This window comes from Cnephaeus nilssonii, assembly GCF_951640355.1.
Source record: "Cnephaeus nilssonii genome assembly, chromosome: 21".
Lineage (NCBI taxonomy): Eukaryota > Metazoa > Chordata > Mammalia > Chiroptera > Vespertilionidae > Cnephaeus > Cnephaeus nilssonii.
Genome location: NC_137092.1, coordinates 2,167,127 through 2,182,970, shown reverse-complemented (window position 1 = coordinate 2,182,970; position 15,844 = coordinate 2,167,127). Strand labels below are relative to the sequence as shown.

The 15,844-nt window shown below is 56.5% G+C and overlaps 1 protein-coding gene across 4 annotated transcripts in view; it reads right to left on the bottom strand.

Annotated features, from left to right (window-relative positions):
- The window catches only part of SNX7 (sorting nexin 7), a 40,198-nt gene extending 26,700 nt beyond the window's left edge, over positions 1 to 13,498 (bottom strand). The window contains exons 1-2 of one of the 4 annotated variants that reach the window (XM_079761323.1): positions 13,192 to 13,498; positions 1,518 to 1,700 (exon numbers count right to left, since the gene is read on the bottom strand). In XM_079761323.1, the coding sequence (XP_079617449.1) occupies positions 1,518 to 1,688 (171 nt within the window). In that variant the 5' untranslated portion in view covers positions 1,689 to 1,700; positions 13,192 to 13,498. Of the gene's footprint in view, positions 1 to 1,517; positions 1,701 to 3,834; positions 6,416 to 12,685; positions 12,865 to 13,191 lie in introns of those variants that run through there. The other 3 variants (XM_079761321.1, XM_079761320.1, XM_079761322.1) reach the window with 3 other exon arrangements.
- Between the last annotated feature and the right edge of the window lie 2,346 nt (positions 13,499 to 15,844).

Here is a 15,844-nt window from a genome sequence, read left to right as displayed (position 1 = left end):
GGGGCGTGCGCCCCGCACTGAGGCTTACACACGGGTCTGGGGTTGGGGGCGGGAGGCAAGTCCCGTGACTGCCGTGTGGGAGGGAACTGAACACGACCGAGAAGAAACGTCTCCCCGGAATGTGCTCCAACCCACCGCTTGGCTAAACTGTGCGTTTGGCCTGCGAACATTCCAGCATCTGCCGGAGCGGTTTGACCCGCTGTTTCAAACGTGTTATTAAAGGAGACTTGATGTGGGAAGACAATGCTCCCGTCATTCCCAAGGAATTCTATTTTGAGGTCTGTGCTGAGCTCCTAAAAGCTAAGCAAATCTCTTCAAACATCTCCTCTCAACAAACCAAAAAGCTACGCCGACACGGGTATAGTACCAACCGCGCTTCCACTGCCGAATGCCGAGCCAAGAACAAAAGCAGACCATCTAATGCATGCGCCCCTCTCGGGAAGACAGCCACTCCCACCAGTGTCGTATGTAGCTGCATTTTTGCATGTTAAAAACCACAGGCAGTCATGTGAAGGTTGAGATTTTTCTGGAGTAAGAATGGAATAACACATGGCACGCATATCCCACACTCACCCCCGCAGATAAACACAATTGTAGAATCGAGCAGTGCAAGAGCTAAGCAGCCTTAATTGCCGTGAAATAAGGCTCCCCTGAGCTATACTTTCCGAGATTTAATCTTTTAAAATGCATGTTTGGAAAAACATTCCCCTTTTAGTGGAAAAGCGTGAGGTAAGTGAGATGCAGAAATCTAAAGAACTAAATGCTCACAGAACACTACAAAATCTTAGCTATTATGCAGAAAGGTGCATGTTATAGAAATGTTAAAAATAGGAAAACTAAATCTAGCAGAGGCAGTTTAACAATATATAAGAGTTGGTATGTGGACCTATATATGCAAATATATACACGTGAACATACATATGCTCACAAAACATAGGTTAGAGTCACTCGTTAAAATATATTTATTGAAGCCTGGCAGGTGTGGCTCAGTGGTTGAGCATCGACCTATGAACCAGGAGGTCACGGGTTCGATTCCCGGTCAGGGAACAGGCCTGGGTTGTGGGCTTGATCCCCAGTAGGGGGCGTGCAGGAGGCAGCTGATGGATGTTTCTCTCTCATCGATGTTTCTGACTCTATCCCTCTCCCTTCCTCTCTGTAAAAAATCAATAAAATATATTTTAAAAAATACTTTAAAAAAAAGAAAAGAAAGAAGGTGTGTTCTAGAACGTGAACTCGGAGCATAACTAACTCCTCCAACCTAAAACAGTTTCCCCGGGAGCTGTTTTGTAAATGCTTCGTTTTCATGTCTCCCCATAAAAACCTGGGCACTTGGGAGTTCAGGACGAACGGGCTCAGGCGATCTACACCCCAAAATGCAGTATCTTACCCAAAATGGTTAAAAAACAACACAGATAAAGTCGGCCAAGGCTGTGCGACGCTGAGCGTGTCCAGTGAGCGGGGTGCACGTCGAAGTCCGCGGACAGCCACGTGCTCGGGGCCCGGCCTTCCATACGCACCTGCGTGGCCACCCTGTACGTGATGAAGGTCTCGATGGTGGTGACGTGGCTCTCGGGGTCGTCGACCGTGATGAAGAGATCCTTCAGGTCGGGCTCATCCTCAAACCTGACCTGGTTGATCATCGACAAGGGGGACGTCGGCATCGTCGGGCTTAGGGAGTTCATGTCCATCAGGGAGGCATCCTGAGGAGGAACGGCAGCTGTTAGCCTCTGCAGGGAGGAGTTAGAGCCTCCTTCCCAGTCCCACGCGACCCGTGAGACACGTCGAGAGCAGAGAGGGATGGACTCCCGGTGCAGCCGGGCCCGTGGGACGTAGATTTCTATCTCAGCTCCTGCTAAGTCCCCACGAATATCAGTTAAGAGCGACACAAATAGATAAAAACAAAACAAAACAGGACCCCGAGGCCTAAGCCGCAACGGAAAAAGACGAGACCGAGCAAAGTTGCCGTTTTCGGAAGCGGCGGCGGGGACCTCGGCCGGAGGGAGCGGAGGAGTCGCCCCGGAGAGCAACCGGCCGCGAGGACACGGAGGCCCCTGGTGTCCGAGAACCCAGGAGCCTGGGACCTGGAGTCCCGACACCGCGGGCACAGAGGGAGGGCACAGCGGGCACCGGAGGGTGGGCTGGAAAGCGAATGCCCGACACCACCACCACCACCACCAGAGCCGGGGACCAGGTGAGCGTCCGCGATTGTGCGGAAAACTGCGTCCTGGAGGTCTCTGCACTCAAGGGCGCCCCGCAGGACGGAGGGAGATGGGTCCTGAGGAAGCACAGAACCAAGGCCAAGTCCCTCCCCTCCATGCAGGGGACCCAGCCCGCTGGCCTCGCTGGCCCCGGGACGTGGGCAGGAAGCTGGCTGGAGGTGCCCTCTCGCAGCCGACCCTCCAGCCTCGGCAGCATCGCCCACGGGGAGGCCGGCCGCGTGCAGTGCGTCCACTCAGCTTTACGGCCCAGCGATGGCGGCGGGGGGCGGGGGGGGAGGGAGGGGGCGGGAGGGGAAAGGGGGAGGGATGCAAGATGCACTCTGGGTGCAGGAACTTAAAAGTGATAGCAAAACAGCTGAAAAGGATGCCAGGTGTCTGAATTGCTGCTGACTTTCACGTTTTTAGCGTGAGCGTCTGTATTTCCAAATATTCTAAAATAAACACGTTATCTTCAAAAAAATACTGAAACTGTTCGAGTCACCAGCTCTGCGCGGTGTTCAGAGACGGAGAAACCCCTGTGACAGACGACAGGCGCCGTCCAGGGCATCTGGGCAGAAACCCTGGGTCGCATTGGACTTCTTTTCTGAACTCATCCCAGAGGCACAGTGACACAGAAAATGCAAAACTATGCTGGGAGCACACGGAAACGGGACTGTCAGGATAAAGCATGGGATGCCAAGACCATGGAATACTAAGCAGCCATCAAAACCAGAGGTTCCGGTCCGGCCCGCGTGGCTCCATGGCTGAGCGTCCACCTACGAACCAGGAGTTCACGGTTCGATTCCCCGTCAGGGCACAGGCCCGGGTTGCAGGCTCCATCTCCAGTAGGGGGCGTGCAGGAGACAGCCGATCTGTGATTCTCTCTCATCATCGATGTTTCTCTCTCTCTCCCTCTCCCTTCCTCTCTGAAATCAATACAAATATATTTAAAAAAACAAAAACAGAAGTCCCAAATAAATGTGCGATCAGTGTCCCAAATCTCCCTCAACAGCCATTGCATAGAAAGGGGAGGATTTAGCTGACACGTTTTGGGTTGATGGGCAAACGTTCTTTGAAAGTCACTGGCATTCCACGCAGTCACCTATGAACCCACCCCTCCAGTCGCCCACGGCGTCGTTCAGCACTCTATTCCTCCCGCTAAGATGCGTCCTCCGTGGCGTGGGAAGATGGCCGCTCCAGGGAGCGCAGTGTGGTGTTGAAAACATGCTTCCGTGTCGAGCACAGAAAGAAAATCACAGACTGAGCTTGAGCAACGCCCCACATTTCCGCAGAAGCATCTGAATGACTATGAGTCACTCAAAAACATTCTCCCTGGCTGGAGTGATTCAGTGGATAGAGCGTTGGCCTGTGGACTGAAGGGTCCCGGGTTCGATTCCAGTCAAGGGCACCTGCCTGGATTGCAAGCTCAGTCCTCAGTAGGGGGCATGCAGAAGGCCGCTGATCAATGATTCTCTCTCATCATTGATGTTTCTCTCTCTCTCCCCCTCTCCCTTCCTCTCTGAAATCAATAAAAATATATTTTAAAAAACCACATTCTTAAAGTCTCAATAAAACTGACTATCCGAAGTGTTTTAGAGTCACTTAAAAAAATGGAAAGGAACTATGCTGCTAATACCGAAAGGACTTGCAGTTGGACGTGAGTGAGTGAAGAAAATAAGTGTTTGAGAAGATCCAAAACAGCACGTCACCGATGGATGATTCTCCTCACTGATGTTTCTCTCTCTCTCCCCCTCTCCCTTCCTCTCTCTGCAATCAATTAAAAACGTATTTAAACACACACACACACACACACACACACACACACAAAGCGGGGTTTGCCAATCTCTGACTGCTCAGGCGATGAACACCAAAGGCCCAGGTTGGAGGAGAGAGGGAGGACACCTCTAAAGTCCTTCCTCCCAGCCCTCAGTCACACGCCTCAGGGGCATCGCACACCCGCCACAGAGCACTCCGACGGCTCGAAGCCGCCTGCACACGGCTATCTTCTCCCTACAGGCAGAGGAGAGAAGACATCAGCGTGCGAAGTGTGAGACACAGAACGCTGGTGTGAAAAGGCCGTGAGAACAGAACTGCTGAGGCCCCGGAGCCGGTGCCCGGAGGAGCCGGAGGAAAAGCGGCGTCCGAGCAGCAGTGAGGCCGGGAGGGACACGCCTCTCCACGGGCCTAAATTTAGACTCCGCAGCTGTGTTTTGGTTGACGGCTCCTTCCCACCCGCCTGCTTATAATTACAATAAGAACGAGGCAGGCTTCTGGGGACACTGCGGACCACGTGCCTGGAGGTCCCAGCAAAGGGGCGGGCGGCATGCCAACCCTGTTTAACACTGTCCCGCGGGGCGTAGTCTCCACACCCTCCTGCGCATAGACCTTCATTAATTCATCCGTGTCTGTGTTTCTAATTTTGCAACTGTGTTGCCTGGAATGTACCTGGACTTCCTTGGGTTTTGTGCACGGCGAGGCTATACTGGCCATAGACATTTTTCACATAACTTTATTTTACAGGATTTTCCCCTTCGGCAAAAAAAAAAAGAGGCACATTTTTAAAAAAAAGTCTCTGTAGTCAGGCAGAGCTGAACTTCATTCAAGCGTAGACACATACCACCTGGGTGAGCCCGGTCACGTCACTGCACACATACCACCTGGGAGAGCCCGGTCACGTCACTGCACTTCCGAGCGGGGAAGGGAACGGGTCAGGAGAGGACAGAAAGTGAGGCATACACGAACCAATGTGATGCGCACGGGGTCTGCCTGAAGGCTCGCTGTCCGTTATCTTATGTGGGACTTACCAGGACCAGCACAGTATGTTCTAACACCCAGCAATGAAAGTCAGCCGCCCCTTCATGCAAGAACACGGGGACACCTCTCAGGCTACATGTTAAGGGGGAAAAGCAAAGCAGAGAGGAGTGTGAATTCATGTTTAAAAGTCCTAAAACATATATGATCCAAAACCGCATAAATCCTTAAAACACATGGCTTCGAGCTACAGGTATAAACTTTATGAAAACCAAACAAATGACCGAGTTCAGGTTCTCACTTTCCTTCCAGCAGAGGAGCGAGAGCCTTGGGGAGGCCACACGGGAACATCAGAATGTGGGTTAGGGTTTCTGTCCTAAGCCGAGTCCCGGGAACGTGGGTGCCAGTCTTAGGATCCCACTACCAGGAGCCTGCAAGCATTTCACAGGAAAGGCCAGACAGGAAGTGTGGTCTCCGTCCCCGTGGCCACGGTAGTGACTGCGGTCACGGGCGGCACACCAATGAGCAGATGTGGTGGATGCCAATAAAGCTTTATTTGCTTGCCCCGACTGACCGCTAGCGACATGAGGTCTAGATGTGATGCGGTTACGGAACATACAGAGACAGGCAGAACGCACACATGCTTCTCTAGCTATTCTTTTGTGTGTGTGAGAATATTCTACAATGAAAGTCATTTTAAACGTTTTAACGATCATTAAAAAGGTAGGCTCCATTAAAAAGAATAAGGATATATTCTTGATGGTTGGAAATGGCGCAGGGATTTTCTCTTCGCAGTTTTCTCGTGGAACTCAGACACAAACAGGCGTCCTGACCTCTGCCAGGGAGGCGGGGGGGCGGTAATTCGCTCAGATTCCCGCACCTGCGTTGCTTTTGGGGCTTTTTCTCTTACCCTCAGACAGACAGACAGACACACACTCATGAACGTTTTTAACCAGCTCAGTGCAGGTGGCTGCATGTGGAAGCAAGAACAAGGAAAGAACAAGTAAAATGTGGAGGCTGAAAGGCAGGCAGGGCTCCCTCATACACGTAACATACATGTAACATGCGCAGCTATGTTCTGTTCCTGTGTGCCACGAATGCCAAATTCCACCGGGCGGGGTTTCCTGCACTGGCCGGGGGTCCTGGGGACGCGAGGGAACCCGCAGCCACCGCAGCCGCCGTCGTGGCTTCAGGGATGACTAAGCAGAGGGGGGTCATTACTCAGAGCTCCCGGGGTGGAAAGTGTGACCGTGGGCAACGCCTCTGCACACCCAGCTGGGAATGCAGCCGGTCGGCCCGCTGCCTCCGAGGCCGGGCTGGGGGGCCTGCCCCCCCACACCGCTCCCCTCCAGGGGGGGCCCTCCCTGAGGCCAGCCACGCCCGCACTCCAGGCGCATTCCTGCGGGACCTGAACGCCCTGAGGCCAGGAACGCCAACCTGCCCTCCCTGTCTCCTCAGCAGCCAGGCAGGCTACGTGGGATGACTCACGGGGGCACAGCCCCGCCCCCCCACACACACACACACAGCCTCCAAGAAACACTCCCCGCAGCCCGGAAGCACCGCCCTCGCTGTTTCACGGAAAAGGGCCGCCTCCTGCAGGTGCCTCCACGGCCCTCCTTGGACTCCATGGCGTTTCCCATCGGGTCCACACGGTCCAGAACTGCGAGCATGCGCATTTCACCTTCCAGGCCTTGAAAGAAGGAGGGGGAGAAGCCCAGGATAAACGAACGTGGCCCCTCACGGTCCAAAGGTGGGGCCCCTGTGCCCCCGCGGGAGGTCTTGTCTGTTTATTTATTTGTTTCTGTTGACTTCGGGGAGAGAGGGAGAGGGAGAGAGATAGAAGCATCCACGATGAGAGGGAATCACTGATCGGCTGCCTCCTGCACGCCCCCCCCCCCCCCCCCCCCAGTGGGGATCGAGCCCACAACCCAGATATGTGCCCTGGACCAGGAATCCAACCTGGGACGCTTCAGTCTTCAGGCCGACGCTCTATCCACTGAGCCACACCAGCCAGGGCGGCCAGAGGCCTTCATGCATGTGTGCGGTCTCCCTCGGATGACTCGCGAGCGTGAGCCATGGAGGTTATCAGTTATGACTGACGCCTTTCCATTTATCTCCATTCCACTCGGCAATTTCTTACCCAGTGGGACGTTTTCTCTCTTTCTTTGGAAAAAATTGGTTGTTCTTATTAGAGAGTTCCACCATGCTATCTGCCTCTAACTTGGCCACAGGACCACTACGGGAGACGGGGTGACTGCTCCCAGGGACCCCTCTTCCGGTGAGAGGGCCGCTCCTCCCGGTCAGTTACTGGGTCCGTCTCAGAGCCTCCGCGGCCGGAGAAGAGGGCCTGCCGCGGCCCTGGCCGGGGACGTGCCGCGGATAATGGCAGGTGCCTGGGCAGCCCCTGCCCGCTTCCCGGGTCAGGGTCCCTCCTTCCGTCTGGATCCCCAAAAGGAAGGAAGCCAGCCCCCAGCCTGGGACCGAGCAGCCCCGTCCGCCCTGCCCCAAACGTCATGCTACGTGGCAGAATCGGCACAAACGAGCGCTGGTGGGCGATTCCGGGGGCATGGGTGCTACCCCTGGGCGCAGGCCGCAGCTGGGGAGGGCCTGGCGGGCGGCGGGGGCTGGAATGGGCGGGGGCGGGAGGGGACAGCTGTAATTCTCTCAACAATAAAGATAAGTTAAAAAGAACACACGGTCACTGCTTTTTTCCTCTCGGTGTTTACAGACAAAGTTCTAACTTGTTCTGCAGCGGCGACAGCTTTGCTGGAGTCTGAAATGAAGCCTCCTACGGCACCTCGCGGAACTTCCTTTTTGACCAGGACTTAAAACACACGTGCAGCCCTGACCGGTGTGGCTCAGTGGATAGAGCATCAGCCTTCAGACTGAGGGGTCCCAGGTTCGATCCCGGTCAAGGGCATGCACCTTGATTGCGGGCACATCCCCAGTAGGAGGTGTGCAGGAGGCAGCTGATGGATGTTTCTCTCTCATCGATGTTTCTAACTCTCTATCCCTCTCCCTCTCTGTAAAAAAAAAATCAATAGATCTTTTTAAAAAATTTAAAAAAACAAAAACACACACATGTGCTGAGCGGTCTGTAGCTTTGGGGCCCCACGTGGGAACCCCAGGCTGCTCACAGACCGTCCTGGTAATGAGGATAATTACGCCTGTAAATCCCCGAGCTTCCCGCACGCGCCAGGTCTTATCTCACATCCTGGGCTCGAGTTCCTGTAAAAGGCCGGTAATCAGAGCTGCCACCCACTGAGGGCCACATTGCACACGTGGCTGTGACCTCGTTCCCCGCTCTCGCTCAGTGACTGCTCCCTCCACACAGCGTCTTCTCGGGGAAGAAAGATCCGCTTGTTTTATTGTCACGCATCCTTTTCCTCCAGAGGAGAACTTTTCCCTTTTCCCTTCAGGCTGGTCCCACTTTTTTGCACGCTTCCTCCTCTCCTCGGCCCAGTTCTCACACTATTGTTGAAACTGCTACCTTTGCCCTAACCGGTTTGGCTCAGTGGATAGAGCGTTGGCCTGCGGACTCAAGGGTCCCAGGTTCGATTCTGGTCAAGGGCATGTACCTTGGTTGCGGGCACATCCCCAGTAGGGGGTGTGCAGGAGGCAGCTGATCGATGTTTCTAACTCTCTATCCCTCTCCCTTCCTCTCTGTAAAAAATCAATAAAATATATTTAAAAAAAAGAAAAAAGAAACTGCTACCTTTTTCTTTTTCTGAATCATCAGGGAGGCAGCCTACCTGCCAAGGCCGAGGCGTGATCTTTTAAGTCAAGATGCTGAGTCGCTCTGTGGTCCCCGACGGGGCCTCCCGTTCTCCTCCCGGGACGAGGTGAAAACGTAGAACAAGGCTTCCCTTGTCCACGCTCCCTCTCTCCTGGATTCATGTTGCCCCATCTCCCACCTGGACCCCAAGAATGGAATCTCACATTCCTTTTCCCCCAAAGAATCCTTAGCACAGAGTCTTATGTAAAAACTAGAGGCCCAGTGCACGAAATTCATGCACGGGGGGGAGGGGAGTGTCCCTCAGCCTAGCCTGCACGCTCTCCAATCTGGGACCCCTCAAGGGATGTCCGACTGCCCACTTAGGCCCGATCCAGTCGGACATCCCTCTCACAATCCAGGACTGCTGGCTCCCAACTGCTCACCTGCCTGCCTTCCTGATTGCCCCTAACCGCTTCTGCCTGCCAGCCTGATCACCCCCTAGCCACTCCCCTGCCAGCCTGATTGATGCCTAACTGCTCCCTGCCAGCATGTTTGCCCCTTAACTGCCCTCCCCTGCAGGCCTGGTCACCCCAAACTACCCTCCCCTGCAGGCCTGGTCACCCCTAACTGCCCTCCCTTGCAGGCCTGGTCACCCCTAACTGCCCTCCCCTGCAGACCTGGTCCCCCCAACTTCCCTCCTCTGCTGGCCTGGTCACCCCTAACTGCTCTCCCCTGCAGGCTTGATCGCCCCCAACTGCCCTCTCTTGCAGGCCTGGTCCCTCCCAACTGCCCTCCCCTGCTGGCCTGATCGCCCACAACTGCCCTCCCTTGCAGACCTGGTCCCTCCCAATTGCCCTCCCCTGCTGGCCATCTTGTGTCCACATGGCGGCAGTCATCTTTGACCACATGAGGCAGCCATCTTGTGTGTTGAAGTGACAGTCAATTTGCATATTATCCTTTTATTAGATAGGATTAGATAGGATAGAGGCCTGGTACAGGGGTGGGGGCCGGCTGGCTTGCCCTGAAGGGTGTTCCGGATCAGGGTGGGAGTTCCCTTGGGGTGTGGGGTGGCTTGGGCGAGGGGCCTGTGGTGGTTTGCAGGCCAGCCATGCTCCCTGGCGACCCAAGCGGAGGCCCTGGTATCTGGGATTTATTTATGTTCTATAATTGAAACTTTGTAGCCTTGAGCGGAGCCAAGCCTCCTGCTTGCTCCATGGCGGCAGCCATTTCTATTGGGACTTATGTATCTTCTATAATTGAAACTTTGTAGCCTTGAGTGGAGGCCTGAGCCCACCAGGGCAGGCAGAAAGCTTGGCTTCCTCCATTGCCGGGGGCGACCCAAGCCTCCTGCTCTCTGCAGCTGCAGCCATCTTGGTTGGGTTAATTTGCATACTCACTCCTGATTGGCTGGTGGGCATGGCTTGTGGGTATAGCAGAGGTACGGTCAATTTGCATATTACTCTTTTATTAGATAGGATACTTAACATGGACTTGCCAGGTATTTGTACTATACTGGGGGGGGGCGGGGGGGGGGAAGGTGCCGGTGTGGCTCAGCGGTTGAGCGTTGACCCATGAACCAGGACAGTGGTTGGCAAACTGCGGCTTGCGAGCCACATGCGGCTCTTTGGCCCCTTGAGTTTTTAGCAAAGGCCAGCTTAGGAGTATCCTAATTAAGTTAATAACATTGTACCTACCTATACAATTTAAGTTTAAAAAATTTGGCTCTCAAAAGAAATTTCAATCGTTGTCCTATTGATATTTGGCTCTGTGGACTAATGAGTTTGCCGGCCATTGGCCTAGACCAATGGGCCAGGTGCCCACAGACTAAGAGCCGCAGGTGGTTCTGAAACTTCCTAGGGGCCTGACAGGGAGCAGGAAGCACTAACAAGCAGCTGGGGCCAGGGATGGGGCCGAGGCTCCCGTCCTTTTAAGAAAATGCAGAAGTACACAGACAAAATCAGGTGGGAAAACACGTTTTGCTAGAATGAAGAAAGAAACCTCCACGCGGCTGGGTGCCTCGGAGAGCCTTGGAGATGTAGTCCCAGTTCCGCCCAGACAGCTGCAGGCGATGGGAGGAAAGGGTGCTCCTTTTTTCCTAATCCCTCCCCCTTTCACCCAACCCCAGCGCCCCCTCCCCTCGGCCGCTGCCAGTCCGTCCTCTGCACCCAGGAGTCTGTTCCTGTTCTGCCCGTCAGGTTGGTTTGTTCACTAGACGCCACACAGACGTGAAGCTCACGGTGCTGGTCTCTCTCTGGCTGGCTAACTTCACTCGGCACAAGGCTCTCCAGCTCCCTCCACGCTGTGGCAAAAGGTCCGATGTCACTTGAACCCCGGATGGTTTCGTGAACCAATGTCACCCCAATACATGCAATACAAACATGACCTACAGAACGGCCCGGCTGCACCCTGCCCGTCCCTTCCCACCTACACCCCCACAGCCCCGGTAAGGGTCCACGTTTCCCGGGCCGGAGTACCCCTCCCCTGAAGCTCCAACCCCATCAGCTTCGCCTTAGATCCGCCCCTGCCAACAGGGGCTCAGGACATCCGGGTTCCCTGCCAGAGGGCTGGGGCGCTCCGAATCTGGGACAAGAAGTCATGTGACCAGTTTAAGAGGATCCCAGGTGATAAGGCGGCGCCACTCCCACCACTCGGCCCCTCCCAGGCCGGACCTGTCCCCCGTGCAGAACCTTGGGGATAGTCCTAGCCCAGTGGTCGGCAAACGCATCAGTCCGCAGAGCCAAATATCAACAGTGCAGCGATGGAAATTTCTGTTGAGAGCCACTTTTTTTAAACTTAAACTTCTTCTAACGCCACTTCTTCAAAATAGACTCGCCCAGGCCGTGGTATTTTGTGGAAGGAGCCACACTCAAGGGGCCAAAGAGCCGCATGTGGCTCGGGAGACGCAGTTTGCCGACCACGGTCCTAGACTAACGGTACCCTCCCAGGCCAGCCAGCTGTCCCTCATTGGACAGAAAGGACGTGTGGGACGTGGAAGGCAGGCTCACTCTGTGCTGCGAGGGGACCTCAATGGAACCCCCTTTTACGAGGTGAACACGCGGGAAAGGCGATGACTTTAGCAAGAGCCACTCAGCTGACACGGGCTGCCATCGGGCCTGCAGCCCTGCCTGGCATTTCTGTATTTCCCCCTTACATTGTCTTCCTCTTTGGGGTCTGAGTCTAACTGGTCACCTTCTCCCTTCAGTCGCTCTCCCAAAATAAAGCACTGATTACATGTGTTGCTTTACCCAACACCTCAAGGTAACATTTACCTACTTCCCAGGCGTCTCAGCCATGAATACAGTGTTGTCGTCTCTTCTACCCGGGGCAGCAAGGTGAGAAACTGGGGTGACATTCAACTTCCCCCCTGCCTCCCCCCCACCCCCGCCTCCTGCCAAGAAAGGCATTTTTCTTTACAAATAGCAACTGTATCCACAGCCCACACACACACCGTCCACCAGGAACCCAGTGGGGTTCTCTCCACCTCCACCACACCTCAGAGGGCCTGGGGTCCCAGATGTGCCCGGCCCGGACAGAAGCGGTGGCAGGGGGGGTGGGGGGGAGCAGCTGGGTGTCTGAGATCCAAGGCTCCGCAGGGGAGCTTCCTGGTGGACCCTGGAACCGGTCCCCCCCACCCCCCCCAAGAGGGGGCTCCCTGGCACCTTTCCCGGGGGACTCGAGACGCACCTCGGGTGTCCCCAGGCCCCAAACCCGCCACCGGCGACACAAAATCAAAAGTCACTTCTCTAGACTCCATCTCCCTCCCGGAGCGCTGGTCTGGCCGCAGCCGAAACCAACCGGCGAGGGGCGGGGAGCTCGGCGCCACCGCCTCGGGGTTTGGCCCCCGGCCCCAGAAGTCCGCGTCGGGGCAGAAGACAGGAGATCAAAGCGGGGAAATCACAACTTTGCAAACTCCCCGGAGCCGCGGCCCTGCCCCGCGGGCGGCCAAAGGGCGGGCGGCGGGGGGAGCGGCGGCGGCGGGGACCCGCCCGCCGGCATCGCGGGGCGCGGGGCGCGCGCTCACCTTGCTGAACACCTCCAGGTCGTCCTCGTCCCCGTCCAGGGCCAGCGCCTCGGCCGGCAGCAGGGCGCACGGGCTGTCCCCGCCGGCGCCCCCCGCCGGGAGGCCCGAGGAGCCGCGCGGAGCCGCAGGGAGCTCGCCCTCCATCCCGGGAGTGCGCGCCCGCCCCGCCGCCTCCGCCTCCGCCTCCGCGCGCCCATTGGCTCCCGCGCGGCCCGGCCTCCCGGCCTCCAGCCCCGGCCGCGCGCAGACGCGGAACTGCCCGCTCGGCCTCCCTGGCCCGGGGCCCGGCGGGGCGGGCGGGACGCCGATCCCTGAAGATCCCGGAGGCCCCGTCCCCGCCGCGCCCCGCCTCCGGCCGCCCGGCCACGTCTCCGCGCGCGCGGCGGTCCCAGCGCGGCCCCCGGGACTCAGCGGGCCCGGCGCGCCCGGAAGGGAGAAGCGATCCCGTGTTTGCTGGACTTTGGCGGGTTCACGCCTCTCTCGGGGCGGTGGTCTTAGGCTCTCACCAAAGGAAGGCAAATAGGAAAGAGACGTGCCGCGCTCTCCCTCCGGGTTCGGAGTGGGTTTCGGACCCGGTGACCGGATTCCTGCGGCCCTTCGCGGTGGAGACAGGGACCTGGGAGTGAGACGCGATTTCAAACTTTAAAGTTAACGCCTCCCGCGCGCCTCCCGACGGCCGAGGGGAGAGCCCAGCTGGGCGCTGCGCCCTGGCCCAGCGGGGGTCAGTGCTCTGCCCACACCTTTCCAGAAAAGCCTCCATTCCAGGGCCTGAGGGCAGGGCGCAGAGCTGGCCTCGGCCTCGGTGGGCGACTCCCTCCGGCCCAGCCTTTCCCTCCCCGATTCCCTGGAAAGAATGTCAGACATTCAAACAGCGCGAGGGCGGCGCCGCTCAGAGGGCTGCTCAGACCTTCCCTGGCAAAGCATCCAGCCCAAGGCGTAGACATTTCAACCTGAAAGAAATTTGCCGGCCGGCGGGGCTCAGGGGTTGAGTGTCCACCTATGAACCAGGAGGTCAGGGTTCGATTCCCGGTCAGGGCACAGGCCCAGGTTGCAGGCTCCATCCCCAGTGTGGGGCGTGCAGGAGGCAGCCGATGCATGTTTCTCTCTCTCTCTCCCTCTCCCTTCCTCTCTGAAATCAATAAAACTATATTTTAAAAAATAAAGAAATTAAAAGATATAAGATAACTTGGGGAAATAGAGAATGTCCCTATTTCTGATTGGAGGACAGGCCTTAGGGATACACTCCCTCCAAACTACTCGAATGCACTGCGCGCTGGTCAGTGCCTGCCCACCTTCTTCAGCAGGACGGCCCCGCGCCCTGACTGACTGCCAGTCTCCTTCTGTGCTCTGCCGTCCCTGGTCCCCAAATGCCACCCCCCCCCACCCTTGGGGAATGAACCACACTCCCATCCCCTCCAGGAAAACTTTACAAGGGACACATTCTATTCCCCAGGTAGCATTTAATTTTATTCCATCTTTTTTTTTAAAAAGAAAAATGTATTTTATTGATTTCAGAGAGGAAAGGAAAGAGAAATAGAAACATCAATGATGAGGGAGAATCACTGATCGGCTGCTTCCTGTACGCCCCTCCTCCCCCGCACTGGGACTGAGCCCGAAAGCCAGGTCTGTGCCCTGACCGGGAATCGAACCCTGACCCCCTGGTTCATGGTTTGATGCTCAACCACTGAGCCACACCGGCCGGACAATTGTATTCCACTTTGAAGGCTGTGTTTGTTTCGTGTGCACGCCTTGCCTTCTTCGGTAAACGATAACATGTCGAGGGTGGGGATCACGTGGTTGAGTAATAAACACACTGTCCGATGCGGCCCGGCCTCTCCCTGAGGTCTGCGGGGAAGGAACACCGCTGGGGGGGATGTTTTCCCGCTGAGCCCCCTCTGGCGCGGGAGGCAGATGCGAGGGTTTCTGGCCGCAGCCCGGACCCGGGACTGCGTGAGGACACCACAGGGACGCCCGGAGCCCGGCTCTGAAGACACACGGGCGGCGGCACAAACCCAGACGAAGACAGGGCGAAACCACGGGAGAGCTGACGGGCACCCACCTCTGTCCCCTCTCTGACCCCCGCCGCCACCTCCACCTGCTGCACCCCACCGCGGCCCCTGGCGCCCGCTGTCCCTGCTCTTCCTGCCACAAAAGTGCCCCCCCCCCCCCAGTCCTATTTCTTCGTTACTAGTTCTCCTTTCAAAACCCAGGCGGGCAGATCTCCTTGGCATCAACCCTGTGGCAACCGACTCCTTTGGCTGCGCCACGTTACTAAGACGCTCCTCCACGTGTCCTCTCCCCCTCCCTCCAGCGCCTGGCACTCGCCCCCACCTCCCCAAAGGAAGAAACCCCGACCTGCCCACGGGCGCAGCTCCGGGCTCCTGGGCCTCCACGTCTTCCCGTGGAATACAATGAGCCCCGTGCCTATGGCTTTAGAAGCTGCCCCTACCCGTCTGTGACCATATCCGTTTTTTTCCGACGCCGCCACTCGGTTTACCAAGAGTCTGAACCGAGAGACTCTGGCGTGCCTGTGGCTCTCATAGACAGGTTTTGCAACAACACAGGAAGGTGCCAAATGGCGGACACATTCAGTGTGACACAGTGTGGCGATTTGAATGTAAAATTGTAGAGACCATAGCTATATGTGGTCATAAAGATGATCAGCTATTAACTACCCATGTCGGCATATGAAAGCCTATGTGCTGTATAGAAATCCCTCATTTATTTTTTATCTTTATTAAAGGGATTGGGGTGACATCGGTGGACACGATCCTATAGGGTTCAGGTGTGGGAGTCTGTGTGACAGGATCCACCCCCCACAGTCAAACCTCCTCCTGTCACCTTATCTTAGGGCCCCCTTTCCCCTGCCCCTATAAATCATTTATATGTGATCCCTCCTCCTCCGCTGCACCCCCCCCCCCGCCCCCACACACACACACACAAGATCACTAGATGCCAGTGAAATGATTGCTTGGTACCGTCGAAAGCCAACAACCTCAGCAGAAGGCTGGAAAACAGACCGGAAGTGAAGGAGTTAGGATAACACGGAACGTGGTTTACCAGGCTCCTAAAGAGACGGTAGCATATCCTTTCCTACCTGGGTGTCCCCAGGAGGAGGCGGGGAGCGGCCCTCTCTTCTCTGTCCCTGGGGTGGGGGGT